General features: G+C 39.8%; 1 protein-coding gene across 19 annotated transcripts in view; it reads left to right on the top strand.

Annotated features, from left to right (window-relative positions):
* Nucleotides 1-24,424, top strand: part of LMO7 (LIM domain 7) — a 203,393-nt gene that overhangs the window by 85,617 nt on the left and 93,352 nt on the right. For 16 of the 19 annotated variants that reach the window (XM_032864229.1, XM_032864228.1, XM_032864226.1 and 13 more), the window contains exons 4-5: nucleotides 4,763-4,832; nucleotides 24,143-24,249. In XM_032864229.1, coding sequence (XP_032720120.1) covers nucleotides 4,763-4,832; nucleotides 24,143-24,249 — 177 coding nt within the window. Of the gene's footprint in view, nucleotides 1-4,762; nucleotides 4,833-23,566; nucleotides 23,651-23,893; nucleotides 24,011-24,142; nucleotides 24,250-24,424 lie in introns of those variants that run through there. The other 3 variants (XM_032864240.1, XM_032864232.1, XM_032864227.1) reach the window with 2 other exon arrangements.

Genomic DNA, 24,424 nt, shown 5'->3' with positions numbered 1-24,424 from the left:
AGGAATTTCCTTAAGATAACTTGTCCAAATTAACATACCTGACAGAGAGTTTATTCTCTTGGTCAACACTTGCCAATTAGGAGAGATGACATCAAGGTTTGATTTAACAGAAAACCTAACAGAGGGGAGATGTCTTTGTTGGGAACAGCCAAAAGTGATTTCTCACATTTGAGTGAGACAAAAGCTAACGTTTTTCTAAATCTATTTCTATAAAGAAGATAGAGGTTTTGAATCACAGAAAAATTTCTGTATTACAAGTCAGATGGCGAGGTTTTGCAAATAATTTGAGGCACACACTCAATACCAGATACACTGCTAAGTGCTAGGAGATGTTTGGAATGAGAGAATTTCCTTGTACTTTGCAGTTTCACTGTGTGATTAGTGCAGTGCTCCGTCTTCAGTAACCATTGAAATGTTTATGGACAGTTTCATCTAGAAGAAAACCAGACAGATGAAGATGTGCTAAATAACAGATAAAACCAAAGTAATTGTTCTTTAATGTGTAAGGAAATATAAATTGTCTTCATTATGTTTTTAACGAATGTGGTTACCAATAGGAAAATTTGACTAACGTGAGGATATGTATTTAGAAAACGTAGTCAGCAGAAAGATAATAGAAATATGTATGTGTGACTGACTGACCAAATTATTCATAGGTTAGAAAGTTCACTCTCCATGTACTGATGTGCTCTTTGAAGCACAGGTCTCCAGGATATTTGGAAAAGATCTTTGGAAATAGGGAATTGAAAGGTGTTCCTGCTGAAGAGCTTTCCAATAAAGGGGAAATGAAGTGTGGCGTTTGGAACTCGTTTCTGGAGACTAAGCACCAAATTCTAAAGCTCATTGAAACCATTTATAACTGAGCTAGATGTTACACTAAACTTCATGTACAGTTTTCTTGGAGTGTCACCTCTGAGTTATATTTAAAGTGAGGACACATTCACTGGTGACAAGGTTTTGGAACAGAGGGAGCCTTCTAGCATGTTATGTAACTCAGCTCCGTTGGAGGAAGTGGGCAGGAGGTTTTGGAGAGAAGAAGAAAAGGAAGCAGACAAGAATGCCCGAATGAGCTGAAGGAGAGGGTTTGCAGGCTTTTGCCCGTGTGGTCTACCACGGGGAGAGCAAATGACTAGGTGTTTTCTGTTTTGGTTTTAATCTTACCAAAAGAGCAAACCTCTGATGTGCTAACAAAGCACATAACTAGGTTTATGCCATGGCCTAAGGGAAGGCTTGGGGGAATCAAAGTATAATTATACATAGGATTAGAGGAATGGCGGGTTTGCAGGCAGATAAAATGGTCCCTTCACTGCCTCCACTTCCTTGTGCACAGAGGCTTCTGGAAGGTTATCATGTTATATGATTTTTGAATAGAGCCAGTGACCTCAAGTGAGTGTTCCCTTTACGAATTCCACATATGTAATTGAAGAACCCTTATTATGCAAAGAAGTTCTATTTATAAAAGAGAGTAATATCTCCCTTGTGTCGCACTTGTGTTTTATTCAGTGTAAGACTGTGCCCCTATTTTTTTTTAGATATCCTTAAATTTCACAGAAGCTTAAATTTTATGAAATCATTTTCCTCTCTAGAAGAAATACCCTAAAAAGATTTCCTTTAATTGTATGTGAAGATAATTATTCATGATTCATAATTTGATTGGATGTTCAGTATTTGCCAAAACCATATGGCATTTTCTCCCCACTCTAGTGCTTAGACCTGCTACCACTTAAACATTTGACAAAGTAAAACAACATTTTCCTCTAGTGACACAACTTTTACAGGATAGTTTTGTGTGTTATGCAGGGGGTTGTTTTTGCCTTGTGGTTATTTCTGTGTTTGTACATGGACTAGGAGGCTCCAGAGTCGAGAAGGAAGCCAATCCGCTGTGTGTATGTTGCTTCTAGGTAATAATTGTGGAACATTCTGATGAGGGAGGAGTCGAGTCATTTTTGGGGAAACATCACTTATCTGTGCTGGTTCCTTTACTTCCTTCAATCCCTTCCTTTTGCTGACTCGATTGAGTGTACGCTGTGTTATTATTCATTCCAGAAAGTATGTGTTTTTTTTTTAATGCTCTTGGTATTACCATTACTATAATAGAAAATGATAAGTGAAGTAAGCAGGTAAATTGAGTGATCTGGCCAAAGTCATCAGTGACTCAAATGGGTGGAGGAGGAATTTATGACATTCTTCCTCCCGTAAAGACAACCAATGCCACACTTTCCTCACATTTGATAAGTTGGCCCAGCTCATTTTAGTCTCCAACTTTTTATGTCATTGAAAGATTACACTTTTTAAAAACATTTTATTTATTTATTTGAGAGAGTGAGGGTCAGAGAGAGTGCATGTGAGAGCAGGGCGGGGCAGAGGGAGAGGGAGAAGCAGGCTCCCCAAAGAGTAGGGAGCCTGGGATCATGACCTGAGCCAAAGGCAGGCACTTACCCTGCTTACCGCTTAACGCCATCCAGGAGCCCTGGAAGATTACATTTTAAGATCCAAGTTACAGTAGGAAAGTCACTGCCAAGCTAGTGGTCAACAACTCCATGAATTTCTTGATTTATACTATGCTAGAATAATGTTGCTGTTAAGTAATGTTCCAGTTATTAGTGCTTCTAATTATTTAGAAGCATTGCATACGTGGTAAATAGAGAACGACTAGAATTAATTTGCAACTGTAATTTTTTAGAAACCTCAAATTTTTTCTAGCTCCTCAGCGAGCCATTAAAGAAAAATAATTCAGCTATTAAGGGAGAAAGTCTTCCTTCTCACCTGGCTTTCAGTGCACAAATAAGAAATTAGGAATCAGAGAGTAATAATTCTAGGAAATGCTTGGTTGAGAGGGGAATTTTATTATTTATGTTAAGTTGTCTAAAGATCTTTGTGTGAAAAACCTATGAAAACAGAAAAAAAATCTTTTGTTCACCAGACTAAATCTTTGTAAGCCATCATTTTGTAATTTTGAAATCCTGCTGAACAACATTCTGAAGGCTATTAAATTGAGACTTTTGTCTTCTTTATTTTTAGCACATTCAAGTGTGTATATAAATCTCTGGAATGTTGAAGGAGTGACATTCCACAAGTGTCAGATTTTTTTTTTCCTGTTGCCCATTGTGAAGAGGAGACCAGTAAATTAAAAATGTTTGGTTCTCTCTCCTGTATTTGCTTTCTTTTTGGAGCTCTGTCTACAGAATAAAGAATTGCTTTTTGTAGCTAGTTTACTGAATAGGAAAATCACTGTTTTAAATTACTGCTTTCTGACAGGGACTAATAATTAATTAACCACGCTAGCATTAGTAGAAAAGCATTACTATAGTATTAAATGTCTCCAAGGCTTAGCACTGTTTCAGTGAACAGCAACAAAAAACACAGAGTTCACAATAACTGGATTTAGAGCCAAGAATGGTACTCTAAGGTACAGTCTTCAAAGGTGGCTTCTTTTCTTGTGTTCAGGAATGTAGGAACTTACAGATATCTTTGCAGATCCGTCAGCAACTTAAATGTGTTCAGTGCCCCTTTGGGGGGAGTTTTGGTACATTTAATTTTTAGGCAGTCATTCCGTTAGGGTAACAAAGTGATCAGTCACGTATTTGTGTGAGTTACCAGTAGGAACGAGCGGGCTGTTGGGATGAGTTCTACTGCTTCCTTTCTATCTGGCAAATTACAGTTGTCTTTTGTACCCACAGATAGATCTAGGGAATATTATGCTAATTGAAATAAGTCAGATGGAGAAAGGCAAATACCATATGATTTCATTTACATGTAGGATCTAAAAACCAAAACAAACAGAAATAGACTCATAAATACAGAGAACAACCTGGTAGTTGCCAGAGGGGAGTGGGTGGGCAGAACGGGTCAAGTGGGATTAAGACGTACAAACTCTGGTAAGAAAATAAGTAAGTCATGGAGATGTAAAGGGAATACAGGAATATAGTCACATATATTATACAGTCATAGGGAATATAGCCAATAATATTAAACTTTGTATGATGACAGATGGTAACTAGATTTATAATGATCATTTCATAACATATGTAAATGTCCAACCACTATGCTATACACCTGAAACTAATCTAATATTATATGTCAACTATACTTCAGTAAACAAGTCTGGAAAAATAATGTGGTTTGAAGTTACCTTTTAAAATACAGATCAGTGTGAGAAAAAAATTAATGAAAATGATTAATAGAAAAAATTATTATTAGGCACAAGAGAACTAGATTATAATGAAAGAGATTCTTAAACTGGCTCTTGGAACAGAATCAAATTCTACATTTAACAAATGTGAAACTATTTTTAGGGACATGGCTTTGAGTATAGCAGTTTCTATAAGGTCTTAGAGGACACTCACTGTTGTTTGGGGTGATGTTCCCTTTTTTTTTTTTTTTAAAGATTTTATTTATTTATTTGACAGAGAGAGAGAGATCACAAGTAAGCAGAGAGGCAGGCAGAGAGAGAAGGGGGAAGCAGGCTCCCTGCTGAACAGAGAGCCTGATTCCGGGTTCAATCCCAGGAACCCAAGATCATGACCTGAGCCGAAGGCAGATGCTTAATGACTGAGCCACCCAGGCGCCTCCAGTGATGTTCTTTTTACTCTGTTACTTAACTTGTTTTCCCGGTCGTTTGCCTTTTGTTGGGCTCTTGGCTCTGAATCACATATGGGGGATGGACTGGTGGTATACATGATTTTTGAAAATGTTAAAAAGAATACTAAAATGATACTGACATTCTTGTAATTGCATATGTTATTTCTTTATTTACTTTCAGTTTGATTAATAAACTTAAACCTGGTGTCATTAAGAAGATCAATAGATTATCCACACCAATAGCAGGTTTGGTAAGTAAAAAATTCTCTTCAAAACTGGATTTCTTTGTTTTCAAAATGTAAAAAGATGGGCATAGACTGGTCCTCTTATCTGGAATTATCATCGAAATTGGGTTTGGGATTTCTTGCTCAGGAGAAGTGTTTTTAGTGATGTCCTCTTATATCTTTAGTTCTTTCTGTTTCCCTTCTGCTGGGAGACTTTTATTTTGTTGTTGTTGTTGTTTGTTTTGTTTTTGTGCCCTTAAACCTTATATATCCCCTTTCTTAGCTTATTTCTTCTGCAAATTGCATTTGTTTATGATCACCTTCTCTCTGAAGCTCACCCCTGCCTACTTTGTTTACTAGGTGGCCACACTTTAGGGAAACCTAGATGTTTCCCAGTTGTTACATTTCTATTGCTTCATGCTTATGCATGACCCTCACTTAGCCTGCAGATTTTGGAGTGTATTTGCAAATGTTTGCTTTGTATCATAGATTTCCTACCAGAGTTCTAGGTGGTATTGGGTAAGTCGCTATCTTCCCTTGCCTCACTAATACTACCTATGAGATGACTGTGGGATAAGTCTCTAGATTCATTATCGCTTTAAATTTGGATTTTGTGTATGAAAAATACTTCACACTGTCATCATATACTCTAGTGGATCAATAATAATTGAAAGACCAATAACAAGGTGGGGCTGTATCTTTGAAAAAAAGTAGTTTATAATTAAGTATAAATGATGGGTTATTTTCAAAATGTTAGCAATCCCAAAGAATCAAGTCTTATGACAGGAGTCAGTCAAAAAGATTAAATTTGTAAAACACTGAAGTTTAACACAGCTACTACCTGGAGTTTAATATGTGTGTGTGTATATATATATACATATGTGTGTGTATAGTATGTATATTTGTATATATATAGTATGTATATACATATACACACATACATATGTAATATGTAATATCTTTGGAATAGTCTAGCTGGTTATATTTGAGAACCTTCTGTTTTATCAACCATGTGTTTGCATATATCAGAGGCATGAAGGATAGCAGTAGAAAGGTAGCAGTATCAAGATTTCTGGATTTGCAGCTGGTATAAACATCTTATTAAAATTTTGACAGGAGTAAGTTGGTCACAGGTTTTGTATTATAGGAAAATATCTGTTTAGGAGAAAGGGGTAGAAGAGTTTTAGAGTTTTCTTTTTTCTTTGGAAGATCAATTACAATTTTCTTTTGAAATATAGAATATGTATAAAGTTTCCAGAGCAGTTAGGCTCAAATTCCTTCTTTCTTACCAGGTTATTTCTGTCCCATTTCTGTCATGACATATTTTTATTGGTCTCAAATTTGGTTAGGTAAAAAACCCATCATGTATGCATATATCATTATATGAAGAGATATGTGTGTGTGTGTGTGTGTGTGTGTGTGTGTGTATGAATGTATAGCAATATACATACATGTATGATTTACTTCCAGTAATACAGCAAGTCAGAAGGTATTATTTCAAGAATAACATTAAGAAATTTGGTTTTTGAGTCTTTCTAGGATGAAACATTCAGTTTAATAAAAATAAAGCCTTATATGAAAATTACTTTTATGAAATAGTATCTGTGAAAATTAAAAGTTTGAATCATATTGAAAGTCTTTTCAAGTGGCTCAAGTTATTCTTACTTTAATGCTTAGATTTTGAATTGCCATTTCTTGGATCAATTACACACATTTGAAATGAAATTAGCCTTTGATTTCAAATACCCCACATATTTGGAATGCTTGAACTGTGGTGGTTTGTTGTTACTGGCCACTAGAGGTTTTATTCAGTCTTCTGATTTTATGATTAGATGAAAGCCAAATATATTTTATATTTAAATCCAAACATCTCTCCAATGATTTCTATTTCAAGCATGGAGATTCTATCTGGTTTGGATTTTATCTCTAGACACTAAACTGAAATGTATTTCCGGAATATTAAATGGGATGATTTCCCAAGTACAGGACACTGAGCATTCTCAATGGGATGTAGGAGCATAAGAATAACCACAGTTGCAGAATTGGGCTATAATTGGTTTAAAGTTGTCATCATGCCTCATTTGACTCCTTCTTCCCATACTTGTGTGTCAGGATGGTTATGTCAAAATTTCTTGAAGCCTAGGGGTGCATGGGTGGCTCAGTGGGTTAAAGCCTCTGCCTTCGGCTCAGGTCATGATCTCAGGGTCCTGGGATCGAGCCCTGCATCGGGCTCTCTGCTCAGCAGGGAGCCTGCTTCCCTTCCTCTCTCTCTGCCTGCCTCTCTGCCTTCTTGTGATCTCTGTCCATTAAATAAATAAATAAAAACTTAAAAAAAAATTTCTTGAAGCCTCAATTTGAGGTGTATGTTAGAGGTCCAGGATCTACTTGGTAGGGTTGTCATATGTTGATAGAAAGGGATTATATAGATAGTCTGACATACAGATACTCAATGAATGTTCTTTTGTTGCACATTAATTTTCAAACAATTAATTGAGTGCCTATTAGGTCAAGAACTTTTCTAGCTTATTGGGATATATTGGAAGAAGAAAGACTGATAAGGACCTTGTCCTCAAAAAGCTTACATTTTAGTGGTGGAGCAGGATCTAACAAATAAATTAGCAAATGAGCAAGAAAGCACCAGATATAAATGTGCTGCAGGGAATTATAATAGACTGACATTTGGTGAACACACCTGAGCAGTTGTAGTTGGACTATGAAGATTGACCTCTAAGAATTCCTCAAGGAGTATGTCAGAAACCTTTGTTTTTGATGTGTGTAGAATAAAGATAAAAAACCCCGAGCTAGACTCTTTATATGAGTAATTTCTGTGTCTACAGCAGCTAACACAATGACTGATATATTTGGAGGTCAAAGATTTTTTTTAAAAAGACATTATTTACTTACTTGAGAGAGAGAGAAAGAGCATACTCCCAGAAGGAGAGGGAGAGATAGACTCCCCACCAGGCAGAGAGACTGATGCTGGGCTCCATCCCAGGACTCTGAGATCATGACCCTAGCCTAAGGCAGACACTTTACCGACCTAGCCACCCAGATGCCCCTCAAAGATATTTTTAATGAATAAATGGAAAAGTTTCCGATTGTGAACAATAGTAAGCTCCAGAATTAAATATTTGAAGGGATAGTGTTAGAGGTTGGATTGTGCCTTCCCCCAAGCATAGTATTTTGAAGTCCTAAACCCCAATACCTCAGAATGTGACCTTATTTGTGAATAAGGTTGTTGCAGATGATGTACTTAGGAAGGATGAGGTCATAATGGAGTAGGGTGGGCCCCTAATCTAGTATGACATCCTTAGAAGAAGATGGCTCTGTGAAGACAGATACACCCAGGAAGAATGCCACGAGACAACAGAGGGCTGGGGTGACGCCTGTATACGCAAAGAGAACCAAAGATTGCTGGCAAGCCACCAGACGCTGGAAGAAGCAAGGAAGTTTGCTTACAACTTTCATAGAATCGTGGCTTTGTGGACACCTTGATTTTGGACTTTTAGCCTCCAGACCTGTGAGACAATAAATCTCTGTTGTTTTAAGCTACCTAGTTTGTGAGACTTTGTCATAGTAGTGCTAGGAAACTAATACAAATAGGTAAGTGTTTTTATTTGTTTTTAATTTAATACTTGCTTTTTAAAAAACACTTTATTTTGAAACAAATAGAGATTCACAGGAAGGGGTGGGGGAAAACAGTACAGAGAGGTCCTGTGTCACCCAGTTTCCCCCGTGATAACATTTTGCATAACTGTGATACGATATTAAAACCAGGAAATTGACATGGGTACATCCAGAGACCTTAATCTGATTCACCCGTTTTATATGCAGTTAATGCTTCTTTAGTAACAAAGAGCAAAGATGCTTTCAGACTAAGTGAGATGAAGTGTTTTATTTTAAGGATTTTCAGAGGACTCTGTCATTAATTTGGTGTGCAGCCATAGATATGACAGTCACATTCCACATGATTACTTCTTTCTGCCCCAATGCAAACAGGAAATGGTGTCTCTCAGTTGAGGTTCCCAGGAGAAGAATCCGAATGGATCAAATTACCTTGTCTTTCCAGGCTACGGATATCACAGGTCACTGGCCAGCTGGTGGATGCGTTCCTTGAGAAGAGTGTCATCTTGGCAAAACAGGCTGTGGTTAGGAGTGTAGGTAGCCTTGGGGTCCCTGAGTTCAGGTGTGCAGTTTATTCAATATTTTATTTTTTTTTAAAGATTTTTATTTATTTATTTGACAGAGATCACAAGTAGGCAGTGAGGCAGGCAGAGAGAAAGGTAGGAAGCCGACTGCCAGCTGAGCAGAGAGCCTGATGCGGGGCTCGATCCCAGGCTCTGAGATCATGACCCGAGCCGAATTCAGAGGCTTTAACCCACTGAGTCACCCAGGTGCCCTCAGGTGTGTAGTTTAAAGAGGGTTCTGTGGATGAGGTTTCTCTGGTGTAGATAACGTTAAGTTAAATGTAGTAAGAATTATACAATTTCTATGCTCCAAGCCCTATTTTCCATCACTCCCTTCTTACTCTCTTTCCTTCTGCTATAACTTTTATCCGTTTCATGTCAGTTACTGTATTTAGCTTTGAGGTCAAGGCACTGGATTTACTGTTTGTAGAAGGACCTATGTGAAGCGCATGGGATATCCTCTGAGCAATGACAATCCGGAGAGAGGCGTTTAGCTGATTTAGAAACACACTGAATACGTTGCTTGGAACATTCATATTATTTTATGAATGTTTTGTCTTGGGGAGATATTAACCATGTTCTCATAGATAGAGATACAGTTTTTCTCATTGGACTAAGTTTTAATGTTTAAAGAAATACATTTTTCTCTCTTTTTTTATTCTTTATATTCTTTACAAAGCCATGCTAAAAAAAAAAATCTCACTCAAGAGTTCGAGTTTTACAAAAAATTAGCCAGTGTTAAGTGTGGGTATGTTCAGTTTATTGAAACTCAAAACTAAAAGTTGATTTGGGAATTCAAAAACTCAACCTCAGAACAAAGCCCTGAGAAATAAGCAAGATATCCTGATGGTGAAAAGAGCCATTGAACCAGAATAATGTTTACCATCAGATGTGTTAACGTGCATGAAATACAATATGTGCAGAGAACGTCAAGGAAGTTATTAACCCTAAGACTTATAGTTGTCTTGGACCCCTGATGATTTAATTGTATTTACTAAAGCAAGATTACTCAACCGTGGCACCGCTGACTATCAACATTTTGGGCCCAATAACTCCTTGTTGGGGGGTCTTTCTTGTGCATTGTAAAATGTTTAGTAGCTTCCCTGGACTCTACTCACTAGATGCCAGTAACACCATGTTCCCTGCCCTGAAATTATGACCGTTAAAAATGTCTTCTGATGTTGCCAAGGACCCTGATGGGGTAAAATCATCCCTAGCTAGGAGCCATGGAGCTAAAGGGTTAAGAAAGTGATCACTGCCCCTTCACATGGGCTGGTTTGCTTACTGAGTATAGATTTGAGAGATCTACTTATGCCTGCCATTTCCATTGCAGTTTCTCTTAGAAAAGCAACGGTGTTCTAGAAAATTTGGTTTGAATCATTTTTTTGTTTGAAAGTTTGTGTCTCTTAGTAGGCTTAATAGAAAAATCTTCTTGGTGCACCTGGGTGGCTCAGTCAGTTAAACATCTGACTCTTGACTTCGGCTCAGGTCATGATCTCAGGGTCATGAGATGAGATCAGGCCCTGTATTGGCTCTGTGCTGCATGTGGAGTCTGCTTAAGATTCTCTCTCCCTCTCCCTCTACCTACCTGCCTGCCCCTGTCTGTCATTCTCCTCAGCATATCCACACTTTCTTCAAAAATATGAGCTGAATTTGAGCTTCTTTCCTCTAAAGGGTTACTCTTTCAGATTATTTTTGAGATTGGAATGCATAAGGCGTGACTGTAGAGACTGGGAAGGTTGTCTCCTCATTCAGGAACGCTGTAGAATGCAGGAAATGGGCAAAGATGCCAGCTAGCTTAAGCTGTTGGATGCGTTAGTTTCTCTTGTGTTCATAATGGTTACTTCAAGAATTACTTCAAGAAATAATCCAAGTGTATGGGTCCATTCTTACTGCCATTTTCAAAAGGTTATTAGTGGTTAATGTTCTTGTGCCTGTGTAAAATTGTTCCTGATTCATCTTTACTCTCCTGTGCACTTGGGTGTCAGCAAAGTAGTGTGACCTAGTCTGTGCCAAGGTCACTATTGAAACATCTAGTTGTTCCCTTCCAGCAGTAATAGAAGGTGCACTAGGAATCCAGGTTTTATCATGTACTTTTAAAAACCCACTTTCAGGCAGTGACTATATGTAACCTACTCTTTTTCCCAGGACAAGGGGAACGAGGGGGTTGGGAAAAGGGAGGCTTGTGGGACACTGAGCTTGTGAGCTCTTTTATAAGTAAGACCAAATGTGAGACCTCAAGACAAGTGTGTTTTCAGGGAAAAATAATTCAGGGAAAAAGCCCACTTCTTTTTCCTCTATTTTCCTATCCAAGTTGAAATATATAGGAAAAATGAATATAATTATTATTTTCATTCAAGGGTGGCACATTTCTGGTTAGGAGGCAGGAATAAATTTTGTATGGTTGAAACGAAAATATTCAGGGAGCATTAGAATGTGACTTGGATGGGCAACCAACACATGCTTTGCTTAAAAGAATAGTGATGAAGGATCGTTCTGTACTAGATCAAACTCAGTGTGTGTTTCAGAGGGAATATCTCTCTAGTTGGTAATAAACAAGATACATTTGTGAATGTATTTTGATGGTGATCTATATATAACCTGGTAAAAAGCAACACCATGGAGAGAGATGGGAAGATGGTATAGTAGAGTGCATTTACAATAACCATTTAATGCTAAGATCAACAGTGTCTATTTTCTGTTCTTGTATTTTATTGCTGATTTGTTTAGATCTCCACCAAGCACATGTGGGAAAGGCTTCCACCAAGTGAAATCTTTCTGATTCACTCATGGTTGCTGTTTGAGTGCATAGCCAGTGAGAACAGCATTCATGCTGAGCTGACTCTGGCTGCCATGCTCCCCATCTCCAAACGGATGGGGGACAACATTGAGGTCCCCTCCTATAACACTACTTCTGCCTTCATTCTTCCTTAATCTTCATGTTCTCGTTTTCCTCACAGTTGATAACTAATGAAGGCTAGGTAGTTTATAAATGACGATGTTTTTCAATGATTGTTCATTTCTCCCCTATCACTGTATTGGAACAGTTTTGTAGATGTGAAATCAGACTTTAGTGTTTTTTTGAGTTAAATGATTTTTTTCTTCTTCTTCCACTTCCTAATAGAGACAGGGAGAGGTTAAGTGATATCAGTAAACTTGATGAAAATTGCTCAGTTGTGGTTTCAGGATAAAAACTGCACTAAAGAAATCTTTTTATTTCAAAGGGAGGGTAGACCACTATTACAAGTTGTATAATTATGCCTCAAACAAAAAAATTTAAACTTTTTATTTTTCTAGTTTCTCAATCTATTTTCTTTAAAAACAGAACACCAATAACAAAAACGTGGAGTACTTTTTCTTCTTAATGAAGTAACAGGAGAGTACTTTAGTGTTGCCATTATTTAATGTATTTTTACACTTATGAAGAGATTATAGCATAAAAGCTAGCCATTTACTAAAAATAAGGCCACTTTATGCATTGAAAAATGATATTTTCTGCAGTTGTACTTTAATTTTTTTCCAGTATATATTGCATTGGAATTTCTGTGGATCACCATTAGTATTTTGAAATACTTTGGTGTTAACCAATAATTAAGTCGAGAAAAAAAACTGAATGGGCATTATGCATTGTCTGTTTTCTAGGTAACAAATAGTAGATATTAAATATCCAAATGCCTTAATACCTCCATATAAATGACAGATAAATAAGTCAATGATGACTGAGTTATTTACAAAGAAATTTTAGGTGATTTTCTCAAGAGTCTGTTTGTGTCCTTACTTCTCTCTAACTCGCAGTAAAGATACATATCACTAAGAATGGAAACCCCAAATCTTGGTGTCAGCGTGTAAAGTTGTTTCCAGTACCCTCATAATGATGCAGCACTATACATCAGGAAACTCCTGTTTTATTTTGAGCCATAATTTCTTAGTCATGGCATTGGCACAAGTTTAAGAGCACTTCCCTAAAGTTCCAAAACTTGTTTTTAAATCTAAGCTGAACATATGCCAACTGTCAGCCTTGAGGGCAACCTTTTAAAAAAACATTAATGAATTAGAATTCCTAACGCAGCAACATGATTAACTAGTAGAGTCAAAGAAAAATTGATTCAGAGTAGGATTATATCTTACATGATAGTTTTATTAAGATACTAAAATGCTTGGAACATCTCTCTTTAGGGACCTTTTGTTAATGTAGACATTGGAAACATCAAATGAGATTAAATAAGAAATAGAACCCAGGTGTCAGACTGGTATGAGCACATTTGTCATTTGATGGTCTTTGGCCCGCAACTTTCTCTCCCTCCCTAAAAGTATTTATTGAACAATTACTATGTACCAAGTACTATTCTAGGAACTTGGAACACAGCCACAAATAAGGCACAGAGAGTTCCTCCCTAATGGACCATAATCAATAGGTCCCAATAATAACCTGTAAGGTACTAACAGTTGTCATGCAGAATATATAATACCTTGTCAGTTGCCAATAATTACAATGAAAAAATAAAGTGAATGGGTAGAGAGTGATTGAGTGAGTGTATGAGGAGTGTTTCAGAAAAGACTCAGTGATATCTTGTTCCTGGAGCTGACATTTGGTGAGGGACCTGAATGAAGTGTGAAGGAGGGGGAAAATATGGGGATCATGGGACTTTTTGAGACAGAAGGAAAAGAGGGAAGATCAAGGCAGGATCAGGCTGGTTCAGGAAAAGACTGTGGGTCTGGATCTAAGTGAGGCAGATAGGGGTGGGCCAGGAAGGTTGTATAGGCTTCAAAGGCTTTGGTGAGTAGATCACATTTTACTCCTAGCATGATGAGAATCCACTGGGGACTTTTGAGAGCGGTTTAATTTGTTGTTAGGATCACTGGATGCCTGTGGTAAAGGATTTACGTATCTGTGAATATACTAAAAATCATTGAATTGTACCCTTTAACTTATGATTTCTATGTGAATTATACCCCAATAAAATGTAAAGGTAAAAAATCACAAGCTGCTGTGTGAACAATGGACTGAAGGAAATCAAGAAGAGAAGCAGGAAGGCCAGTTAAAGAACAGTTTTGGTAGTGTAATGACTAATTTTTGTCTGGCTTGACTGACTATGGAGTGTCCAGATATTGGTTAGACATTCTTACATTATTCTGCATCCGTCTGTGAGGGTGTCTTTGGATGAGGTGAACATTTGAATCTGTAGCTTGGGGAAAGCAGATTGTTCTCCCTAATGTGGATGGGCCTCATATAATCAGTTGAAGGGCTGACTAAAACAAAAAGTCTAATATTCCTGTGAGTCAGAGGAAACTGCTGCTGCCTGAGTGCATGAACTGGAACATTGGTCTTTTCCTGCCTTTGGACTTGGACTAAAACACTGGCTTTTCTTGGGTCTTGAGCTTGCCAGCTTTGAAACTGGAACTTACTTTCAAATGGAACATTTCATTGACTCTGCTGGTTCTCAGGATTCTGGACATGGACTGAAAGTACACCGTCGGCTCTCCCGGGTGTCCAACTTATAGAGGGGCAGATCATGGGACTGCTCAGCCTCCATAACCATATGAGTCAGTTCCTGGAAAATAATCTCTTTCTATAGATATATGTATCTTGTTGTTCTGTTGTCTAGAGAACTCTGACTAATATAGTAGTTCAGGCAAGAGGTGATGGTGACAATATTGGGAATGGAGGAAACTGATGGAAGACCATATAGCTCTTGCTCATGGGTTGACAGAGAAGCCAGGGTCTTTGCATCAGTAGTTTCTTGAGATAATAAATAAGGAACGAGAGGGTCAGTGAAGGGAAGGGAAAAATCAAGGGAAAAACTGGAAATTGAGGCAGTTTACATAAGATTGAAGATTTATAAATGTCAAAATGATCAGTGTCAATCTTAGATATTGTTCCCTGACAACATCATGAAAAATATGATTAAAGTGATGGTTTGTGATTATTTATAAGAAAGAAAACACTAGAAACTAGCCTTGTCCCCTGCAAACAGATGTTTACAGTGACATATTCCTGGGCTGGTCCCATGGAGAGACCAGGCAACCAGCTAGAGGTCATAAAATGGCTCATGATGGATTTTGTTTGACTTCACTGTTTTTTTATTTCTAAAACTTGAGCCAAAATTTGCATACCCTTAGATTTCAGATAAAATCCTCATCTCTGGCTTCTCAGGCAACAGCAAGCCTGCATTCCCACAAAGCAAGCATTAGATGGGGCGTCCCATGGACAGGATGGGAGTCTCTGCATTGCTTGTTCTCTGGTCATTTCCCCAACGTGATGCCCATTTTTTTCATTTATGGTTTATTCAGTCATTTTACCAACCTTTCCCTTTTAGACATGTCTCCTTTCCTGCAAAATTTCTGTTGGGGTCTTGGTAAGAGTCAAGACAGAGAAAAATAGACCAGGTAATATCTGTAGGTGAAATCTTAAGTAGTTGAATAAAAATGCTCAATTTTAAGGAGCTAAATGGAAATCCATGTAAACATGGAGAGAAGTTTCTGCAGTTTGCCTTAGGACTTTGTACTTGCACTATTTTCGTTTAAAACAAAAAGGATGGAATAAAAACATGGGAAAAGTAGTCCTCTTTGTGGACGTTGGAAGAATAAGGTATAGTTAATGGACTGCATATAAAAATCTGCAATTTAAAGTGATCGAGAGTCACCAGGGTCCAACTGTTTTATATTATCTGCAAACTCAATCATACGTTTTATATCTTTATCCATGAAACTTCCTTTATAGAATCACATGACTTTCATTTCAGATTCTTCACATCCACCTTATTTTATTCCAAATTTCACTAGCCTCCTGGCCCATTAAAACTCACCATTCATCTTGCTGTGAACTGTGATGTCATTGTGAACTGGTTGTTGCTATTGTATGTCTCAGTTAGCCAAAGGTGTGATGGATGCCACAGTGTGAAGGACCCGTGGCCTGTAACAAGAAGTAAGGTCCATTTACTGACCACTTGCTATAGCCTAGAAACCGCCAATCACATGTCTATTTCCTCGGTAAACGTTCAAAATCACTGTTACTGTCATTTGCCAAGAGGGCTGTCGTTGGTGATCCAAGTCATTGTTAGTGACTTGGACAGTTAACCACATCTGGAGTCCTCTTTTGAGTTACAGGTGTTTCATCTTGAGAAGGGAGGACCTAACAAACAGGAAACTGTCTTCGAGGAAGTGTGGCAGTTGTCCTAGGAGGAATGGCTCCCAATAATGTCTATGCTCTAATCCGCGAACCAGCCAGTGTGTTGTGGTGGCGGCACATTGGGTTCCAGGGACAACTGAGGTGTAGATCCGTTGACTTTGAGATGAGGAGTGCATCAGGATTATCCAGGTGGGCCCATTATAATCCCGATGGTCCTCATAAGTGGAAGAGAGAGCGAGAATTAGTTGGGTGGTGGTGTGACAGACTCAGGCCTATGCTGCTGGCTTTGAGAGTGGAGGAAGGAGCCTCTAGCAGATGGAAAAGATGAAAGAAATGGATTTTCTCCTAGAGCCTCCAGAGGAAATGGAGCCCTGGCAACACCTTGATTTTAACCTGGGGAGACTTATTTTGGACTTCTGACCTCCAGAACTGTAAGACAATAAACTGGTCTTGTTTTCAGCCACCGACTAGTGGGGATTTGTTTCCCTCGTGGTGAAAACGAACATAGGGGTTAAGAGCACAAACGCAGGGATTGAACTGCTTGGTTTGAATGACCTCAGGTTCGTCACATACCTCTTAGGCCTCAGATCCTTCATGTGTAAAACGGGAACAAAAAGACTTCGTATGATATTTTACTGTGAATTGGAGATAATTTGCATAAAGGGTCTCAGCATGCTGCCTGGAATATAGTAAGAACTCCGTGAATGTGAACTTGAGAAAAACAGCTATTCAGCAGAGGGCCAGTTGGGACGACAGGAGAACTGAAAAGTGTCACAGAGGGTCAAGGGGTGTTGAGAAACTGGGGCTATCTGAAGAGAAGATGTGAGGCTGGGGCAACGTGTGGTGTGTATGAGGCAGGAGAGCTTTCTAAGTGGCTAAGGGCTCCCGTGGGAGAAAGACGAGAATGTAGTTTGCATTCAGTAGGCAGACTTAGGATCAGTGTTTTACAATTACAGCGAGGGAATCTTTGGACTTTTTTTTGACATAGAAATGATGAAAAGTGAGTCAGCCTCTTAAAGCAAGGAGTCCCTGGGGCTGGAAAAGCTAAAAGAAGGGCTGATGATCCAGACACGTCACCTGTAGAAGTGACTCTCGGAAAGCAGGTGGGAGCAGCCGTGCTGAACGGAGTGCGGATTCCCAGCCCGCTCTAGGCTAATACTCCATCTTGTTCTCCTTCATTGAATGTACTTCACTGCTTCGTATAATGTGTTTTGGCATCATCATGACATGTTTCTTTAAGCAGTTATGTATTTGTTTTACTTTGGAACAGAGAGCATGGATAATTTGAGGACAAAACTTTTTTTTTCTTTTATTCCCATTTTGTCCACCCACTTTTGGCAACCACCAGTCTGGTCTCAGACAGAACTTCTTAAGCCTCTATTTCAGCATTTTGTGTCCCTTCCCTTCCCTTTCCCCTCCCTCCCTTCCTCTTCCTTCCTTCCTTCCTTCCTTCCAACAGAGTAGACAGGTTTTAGAACTCCTTCATTTTTGATGTATAAAGTTTAATTCGAACACCATGGAAGACCATTACTTAATCCATGCTGCAGTTCAACAAAGGCTGTTGCTGCTTCTGTGAAGTTAATTGTAACCCACGTTGATGAACATTTCAGTAACTAGCCCTTCAGCAGAGCATGGCCCTCTTGCCTTTGACCTTCCACTGCCCTAACTTGCCAGGGCTCGGTTCTGCCTCTCGGTATGGTTCCTGCTCCTCCTCTGCCAAGCAGTGCTGGAGAAAAGCATGCCGTGATTTATCATGTATAATCCCCTGGGCCCTCAGTGTCACTTGACAATTGCTTTTAAGCATTCCTAGTGGGTTCTTACTCCTGTTGTCATATGTGATGCAACTTGACTGCTCTCCTTGTCCTCAAATTCTTTGCTCTCAGCACATGACTGAGGCTCTTTGCAGAGAAGCAGCAGAGAAGCAGCAAAGAATCAGCAGGAAAATGTGCTGTGTCCTTATCTCACAAATAACCTACTGAAGTTGGGTCTGTGTGTTTTCCTACAAACTATAATTATCCCATGCAGGGGTTAGTAACACAGCTTCCCTTTATTCACTAAGCCACACATAAGGAGATGACGTCTCTAATAATAAAACTCGTGCCACCGATCAAAATTGCAACCACACCACTTCCTTCATAGAAACTACCTAATTGAAGTGCACATTTGGGTGTATCGTAGTCACTCCATGCTTGGCGGTTGCTTTAAAATAATTCTGAATGGTCCCAATGAATATATCACAGGAATGGAATTTGGGTACTTTTGGGGATGACCTAATGATGAGCTCCAGGATCCCTAGGCGACTGCTGCTCTTCCTAAGGAGAAACACTGCTATCAATCCTAGTTGGAAATATTTTCCTTATTTTGTTATTTGCCACAAAACGATGTCTATGAAGATTCAAATCCCCTGGGATTTTCTTAGCATGTGGATTCTGATTGAGTTAGTCCGGGGCAGAGCTCGAGTCTGCATTTCTAACCGGCTCCCAGGTGATGCTGATGGTGTGTGGATCCCACGTCAAGGACCAAGAGGCCGGGCCAGCTTTTCCTAGTTGTGTTGTGAGCATCACCTGCGGGGTGACTGTGTGCTCCCTCTGCTGCTTCCGATGTGGCCCACTGGGGACTGCTACTCTAACATAGAGATTTAGGTTCGGTTTCTCTGTCTCAAACTGTGGTTACAGCCTCTTGGTTGTTGGCACATACTTCCTAACTTTTTGTCACTGTTAACTCTAGGGACAGGAGACAGGGGCTTTGGTGTTATACTCTAAATAGAAAAGGAATTGAGGTCACCAAGCCTCTTGGCCTTTGACTTAATTAATCTGCACCCCATGTTTGCCCAGGGTCAGAGGAATTGGATGATGTGCTCCCTTTTTTAATCAAAAACTCTTGCTTGAAGTAGGCATAGAAACTTACCAGGAGTAATAGGCCAGAGTGAGCACCTGAGGAACGTTTGGTTCAGCGATGGGGCCCACTTCCAGGTGACGTCATTCCGGCGCCGTTGGTTTAAGGTGGTGACTGTGTGGCCCTTGTTGCCTCTATGGTTATAGCCCTGAGCTCCGTTTTACTCTTTTTCAGAATCGGTTAGGATTTTGGTCTTATTCAGGGCTTCTGTAATAGGTCTGAAGGTAAAACTGAGGGTGAGGCTGTGAAATCCTTTAAGATCTTGAAAAGATCCGAAGAAGTACCTTGGAAGTCTGTCCTGGCAAGCTGTAGGGCTTCTAAGAGCAGAAAGCGGATTTCCGTCCGTCATCTCTGCAGACCAAGATGGAGAAGGCTTCTCTGGTGGGAACTTGTGGGTGTGGCTTTTCTCTAAAGTGTTTAAGTGCAGTAGGATTCATCACAGTAATGAGGGAATTGGATTTGCAGAGCAAATACTATAAAAATAGAGTGAAAAGGGCAGAGGATTACCAAATGAAAAGACCTTTAGTTCCCCCAACCTTCACAGGCAGGAAGCAGACTGGAAGAGCTACATACCTGCAAACACAAGCTACTTCGAAAGGAAGTAGAAGGTGATTGTGAGGTGGAATCAGAGAGGGAATTTTGTCCAGAGAGGGAAGTGGAAATCTATGGGGTGTTTGCTGGCCTTGGATTCTATGAAGGACCTTCCAGTCTATGCCTTGCGGAGTTTCTGTGGATCAGTGACTCCTGTGTACCTTAATTCCTCCACACTTTGAACTAGCATATGTCTAGAGGTTACCCTACACCACTGTATCTGGGTGTGTGGGGAAGGGTAACTTGTTACTTTAGTTCACTGATTTTCACCTTGAGAGGAGCTGTGTTCAAGGGCTATCCTCAAGGATCTGCACTTGAGGAGCCGCGTGTAAACCTGGATCTGGTTCAGATGGGATTCCAAACTTTGAGCTCACCTTGCAAAGGGGTAGCATTTCCAGGACTTTGGGAAAGGTTCATGTATTTTGCATGTGGGAGGGACATAAATCATTGGGGCTAGAGAGTGAACCAGAGTCCCTGGTCCTCAGAGATCCCACTCCTGCTCTTTCTGTTCTTGTGTGGTCCTCCCTACATTGAATAGGGCTGCCCTATGTCACCAGCAGGAGACTCAGGAAATAATGATGTAGGACTTGGAAAGATAGGCCATGAGACACTACAGCTGCCATCTTACTTGCTTTCGGATCATTTATTCTGTCCGGCAGCCTCATAGAGAAGTGTGTTTGGTAAAGAACGCAGGCTTCCTGCCCATAACCAGCCCCAACTTGCCAGCTCTGTGTGCACCACCTTGGACATGGCTCCTTGAAGCCCCAGGAAGGTCCTAGGTGATTACAGTCTGGCCTAATGTCTACAGCTGCTTGGAGACCTCCACACCGGAGCCATCCAACTTGGGTTACTCCCGAATTCCTGATCTTCAAAGACTGTGAAATCATAAATGTCTATGGTTTTAAGCTGCAAGTTCTGTAGTGGTAGATAATCAATAGAGGTACCCTAGGGGACTAATGGAATCCTAGGAATATTGGTAAATTTTTGTGGATTCCTCATCTTTCCTCAGTTGGGAGCAAATAGTGTTCCTGACTCACTCATCTCTAATTCACCCTTGTTGCTCCACCTGTCATGATTACTTTGTAAATGATTCAAGGCCAAGGGTTGGAGAGGGTTTGGGGGAAACTGAAAATCTTAAGTCATCCTGCCTTGTCGGTTTAACTAGTGTCTGCTTTTATTCATGTCGTAGATAAATGACTCTGAAAGGAGCTATTGCAGATCTTCCGGGACCCTCATTTTGTTTTGTTTTTGTGAAGCCATTTGTGGTTCTCACTGAGTAGGAAGTGCAGAAGTTGGGTGCAGGCTTTTGACATGATGTCTTGAGGGTTGGGTCAAGGGGGGCCGGCTTCCCTCCTCTTGCACAGAGCTGTGTGCCCTAAGGAATGGGGTGCAGATCCAGAAACTACTCATTTCACATATGAGGAAAATGGGGCCAGAAAGGCTGATGAATGTTTCCAAAGCCACACAGTTGGTTAGTGGCAGAGCTAACTTGGGGTCCTGACAAACAGTTCAATGAGAAGATGTTCATTGTTTGTCCTTTGTTTTTACTTTATCTTGGCTAGTTTCAAGTGAAAATGATCCCATTAATGAAACTAAATGCTTCCCTTTTAATATGTTGAGTGGGGTGTGGCCTTATGATGTTCCAACAGACATTAAAATTTTATAATTTTGTATCTCCCCTTAGGCGACTCTCTGCCTAGGTCTTTTGAAATTGCAAAAATAAATTACCAATAGGCTCAAGTCCAGAAAGCAGGATTTATGTGGCAATTCTGATCTTAATACAACTTGTTCTTGCTGCTTAGGCCATGTGGGGCTGTGTTTGTAAAGCTCGCCTGTTGTAAACCTGAGCATCCATGAGCTCTTTTTTATCTTTTTTTGGGTCTTTTTTCCCCCTCTTTTCTTTTTTGTCCTCTTTTTTCCTTTTTTTTCCTGTTTTTCCCCCCTTCCTTTTCATCATCATGGAGCTCTTTAAGAGAAATTGCTTTTTAATGTAATGGCTTTATTTAATACTAGAAATTAATCATAATCTATTTTTATTGTCTCCAACTAATTATAATCATTTCAGATTTGAAGTGGTTTCTTTCTAAATAGGTGGATGGGTTTTGAGGCATCTGTGGCTTTATTTATTCTTATCAATAGGTACATACTTGTCAACCGGATACATGCTATTATGTCTTTAGAAAACACATGTAGAACCATTCTGGCTGTTCATTCAATAGGTTTACTTTCAGTTTAACTTTGGCATAATGTTTTATAACATTTTAAACATTCAGACCAAATTGAATTTGTGGGAAGACTTCTTTTTTTTTCTTTTTTCCTTCCTTCCTTCTTTTTTTTTTTTTTTTTTTTTTTTTTTTTTTGGTGGGACGATTTCTAATGGTTTATTCTTCCTCTTTAGAAATGTGCTTTTCTTCCTGTAGGGTTTGAGGTACTAGGACACCAAGCCGTTTGTTCTTGTCTGCTTCTTTGAAGGCCAGTTTTAGAGCTGTTAATTTGAATGATTGAGTAATGAGATAGTATAGGTTTTAAAAATTATGTGAGCTTAACAAAATGATCACTTTTGCTGATTCTGGAATTTTGCCAATATGTTATTCCCCTTTTTTTCTACTAAGATTGAATACCTTCTATTGAGTTGTTCAACTTTTGACTTAAAAATTCTTTTAGTCTTCAACCTCTTACTTAAAATGATGATGGATTCCACAATGGACAAATTATGGGAAGAGCCCCAATGTCCATCAACTGATGAATGGTTAAAAAAGATGAGGTAGACACAATGGAATATTACTTGGCCTTCAAAAGAATGAAATCTTGCCATTTGCAATGACAGGGATGGAACTAGAGTGTATTATGCTAAGTCAAATGAGTCAGAGAAGGACAAATATCATATGATTTCACTCATGTGGAACTGAAGAAACAAACAGGTGAACATATGGGAAGGGGAAGAAGAGTAAGATAAAAACAGAGGAAGGTAAACCGTAAGAGACTCTTAACTATACAGAACAAACTGAGGGTTGTTGGAGGGAAGGTGTGTGGGGGGATGGGCTAAATGTGTGGTGGGAATTAAGGAGGGCACTTGGGATGAGCAATAGGTGTTGTATATAAGTGATGAATCACTAAATTCTACTCTTGAAACCAGTTCTACACTGTATACTAATAAACATGAATTTAAATAAAATCTTGGGAGAAAAAAATCAAACAATTGTGGATTTCAACTTTCAGCTGGGTAGTTCACGCTGCCTTTAACTGATAGTACACTAGGATAACCTCTCATCTTGACACACACTTTGTTTTGAAGGTCCCTTAGTGTCTAGTAGTCAGGATGGCTTTTCTCTTGCCATACATTTGCTTACCCTTTCCCTAACCCCCCTCACTCTCTCCAGAATCTGTGCTGTTGAATTTAGCTTCTTCATCCTTGCTCCTCTATCGTTCCCTCCCACTTCGCTGGGCCACCCTGCCTCTTCTCATGGGGATGAGCTTCTCCTGATGGGACAAGAGTCATCGTCTTTCCCCGAGGGGCAGCTGTCTTCTGGCTCCTCACGGCCAGCCGCTAGGGAGGTGAGGTCTCAGGGAGGCCCTCTCTCACGACGGATGTGGCAAGGATGTGGCGGTGCCAGTGTGCCAGTGCATGGATGCGTGTTGGCATGCTAGCAGGCCATTCTCTTCCCCGAGAGTCCTCACAAAGAGAAGGTCAATGGTCCCCATGCAACCTTCACAAGCTCAACCTCCTAAAGGAGAAGAGGGCAGCTCAAGCGGAGTTTGTTCACCAAATGTGTGTCTGAGGTAGCCAGTGTCCGGGCAGCCGTTGGCAGGAAGGGAAAGCACTGGTTTGTGAAAGGGGGATTTGTGTTTTTGAAATTAGCTAGGAGGACAGCCTAGATTTTCATTCTTTCTGGAGGCCGTCCCTGAGGCAGGTGCAGGGCGTGAATAATGTACCACACCTAAACTATGTGACTCGGCCAATGAACGTTCGGCTCCTCCTGGGTCCTATAGTGTGGTTTCCCTGTCTGTCAAGAGCCGGCTCGGCAGCCGAACCCAGATTCCAGGTGTGGTACTCCACAGTCGTTCTGCAATTTGTAATCATAGAAACAGAATGTTCCTCCTCTTAATTCTTCCCTGCCAACAGTTTCTGGGTGGGTGAATGTCAGTAGCTGGAGTTATTTTTAAAGAGGAGAGGTGAGGCTTGTCGTGCAAAGCTGGGAAGAGGGCGTTTGTTTGCAGAGCAGAGCTGACATCAAAGTGTAGATTACTGCTCAGTGGCTAGGCACTTGTCCTGTAACAGGTAATGTTTAACGTGCCAGTCACAAAGATCACAGAACAGCGTATGCCCAGGCATAAGCTAGCACTACCGTTTATGCTCTGCAAGACTGAAAGGCTACACATGCCCGTGTGATTAAAAAATGTATGCATTGGTCTTGCTGCCTCCTTTTTTCTGGCTATAATTGGATTTTGAAGCCTAGAAGTTCTATCATAAAAATGTGTACCCTTTGTTTGAGAGAGAGCTCGGCTAAGCAATCACTTTCCACTTTTTTTCACAGGATAATATAAACGTTTTTTTGAAAGCCTGTGAACAGATTGGATTGAAAGAAGCCCAGCTTTTCCATCCTGGGGATCTCCAGGATTTATCAAACCGAGTCACTGTCAGGTAAGTTTCACTGGTTTGTTACACATTTTTTTCAGCTTAGGGCTTGTGGCTGAAGTGCAAAGAATTTCTGAGATTTTATGATTACTGAAAAATCATTCCTCCGTCTTCCTCTGTTCTCATTCCAAAACTGATTATTTAAAAAATAGCTTAGGGATTGTGAATGTGAAGCTGTCTG

This window comes from Lontra canadensis, unplaced genomic scaffold, assembly GCF_010015895.1.
Source record: "Lontra canadensis isolate GAN:19392208 unplaced genomic scaffold, GSC_riverotter_1.0 scaffold26, whole genome shotgun sequence".
Taxonomy (NCBI): domain Eukaryota; kingdom Metazoa; phylum Chordata; class Mammalia; order Carnivora; family Mustelidae; genus Lontra; species Lontra canadensis.
Note: the sequence above shows the minus strand (reverse complement) of the source record. Positions and strands in the feature narration are given on the sequence as shown.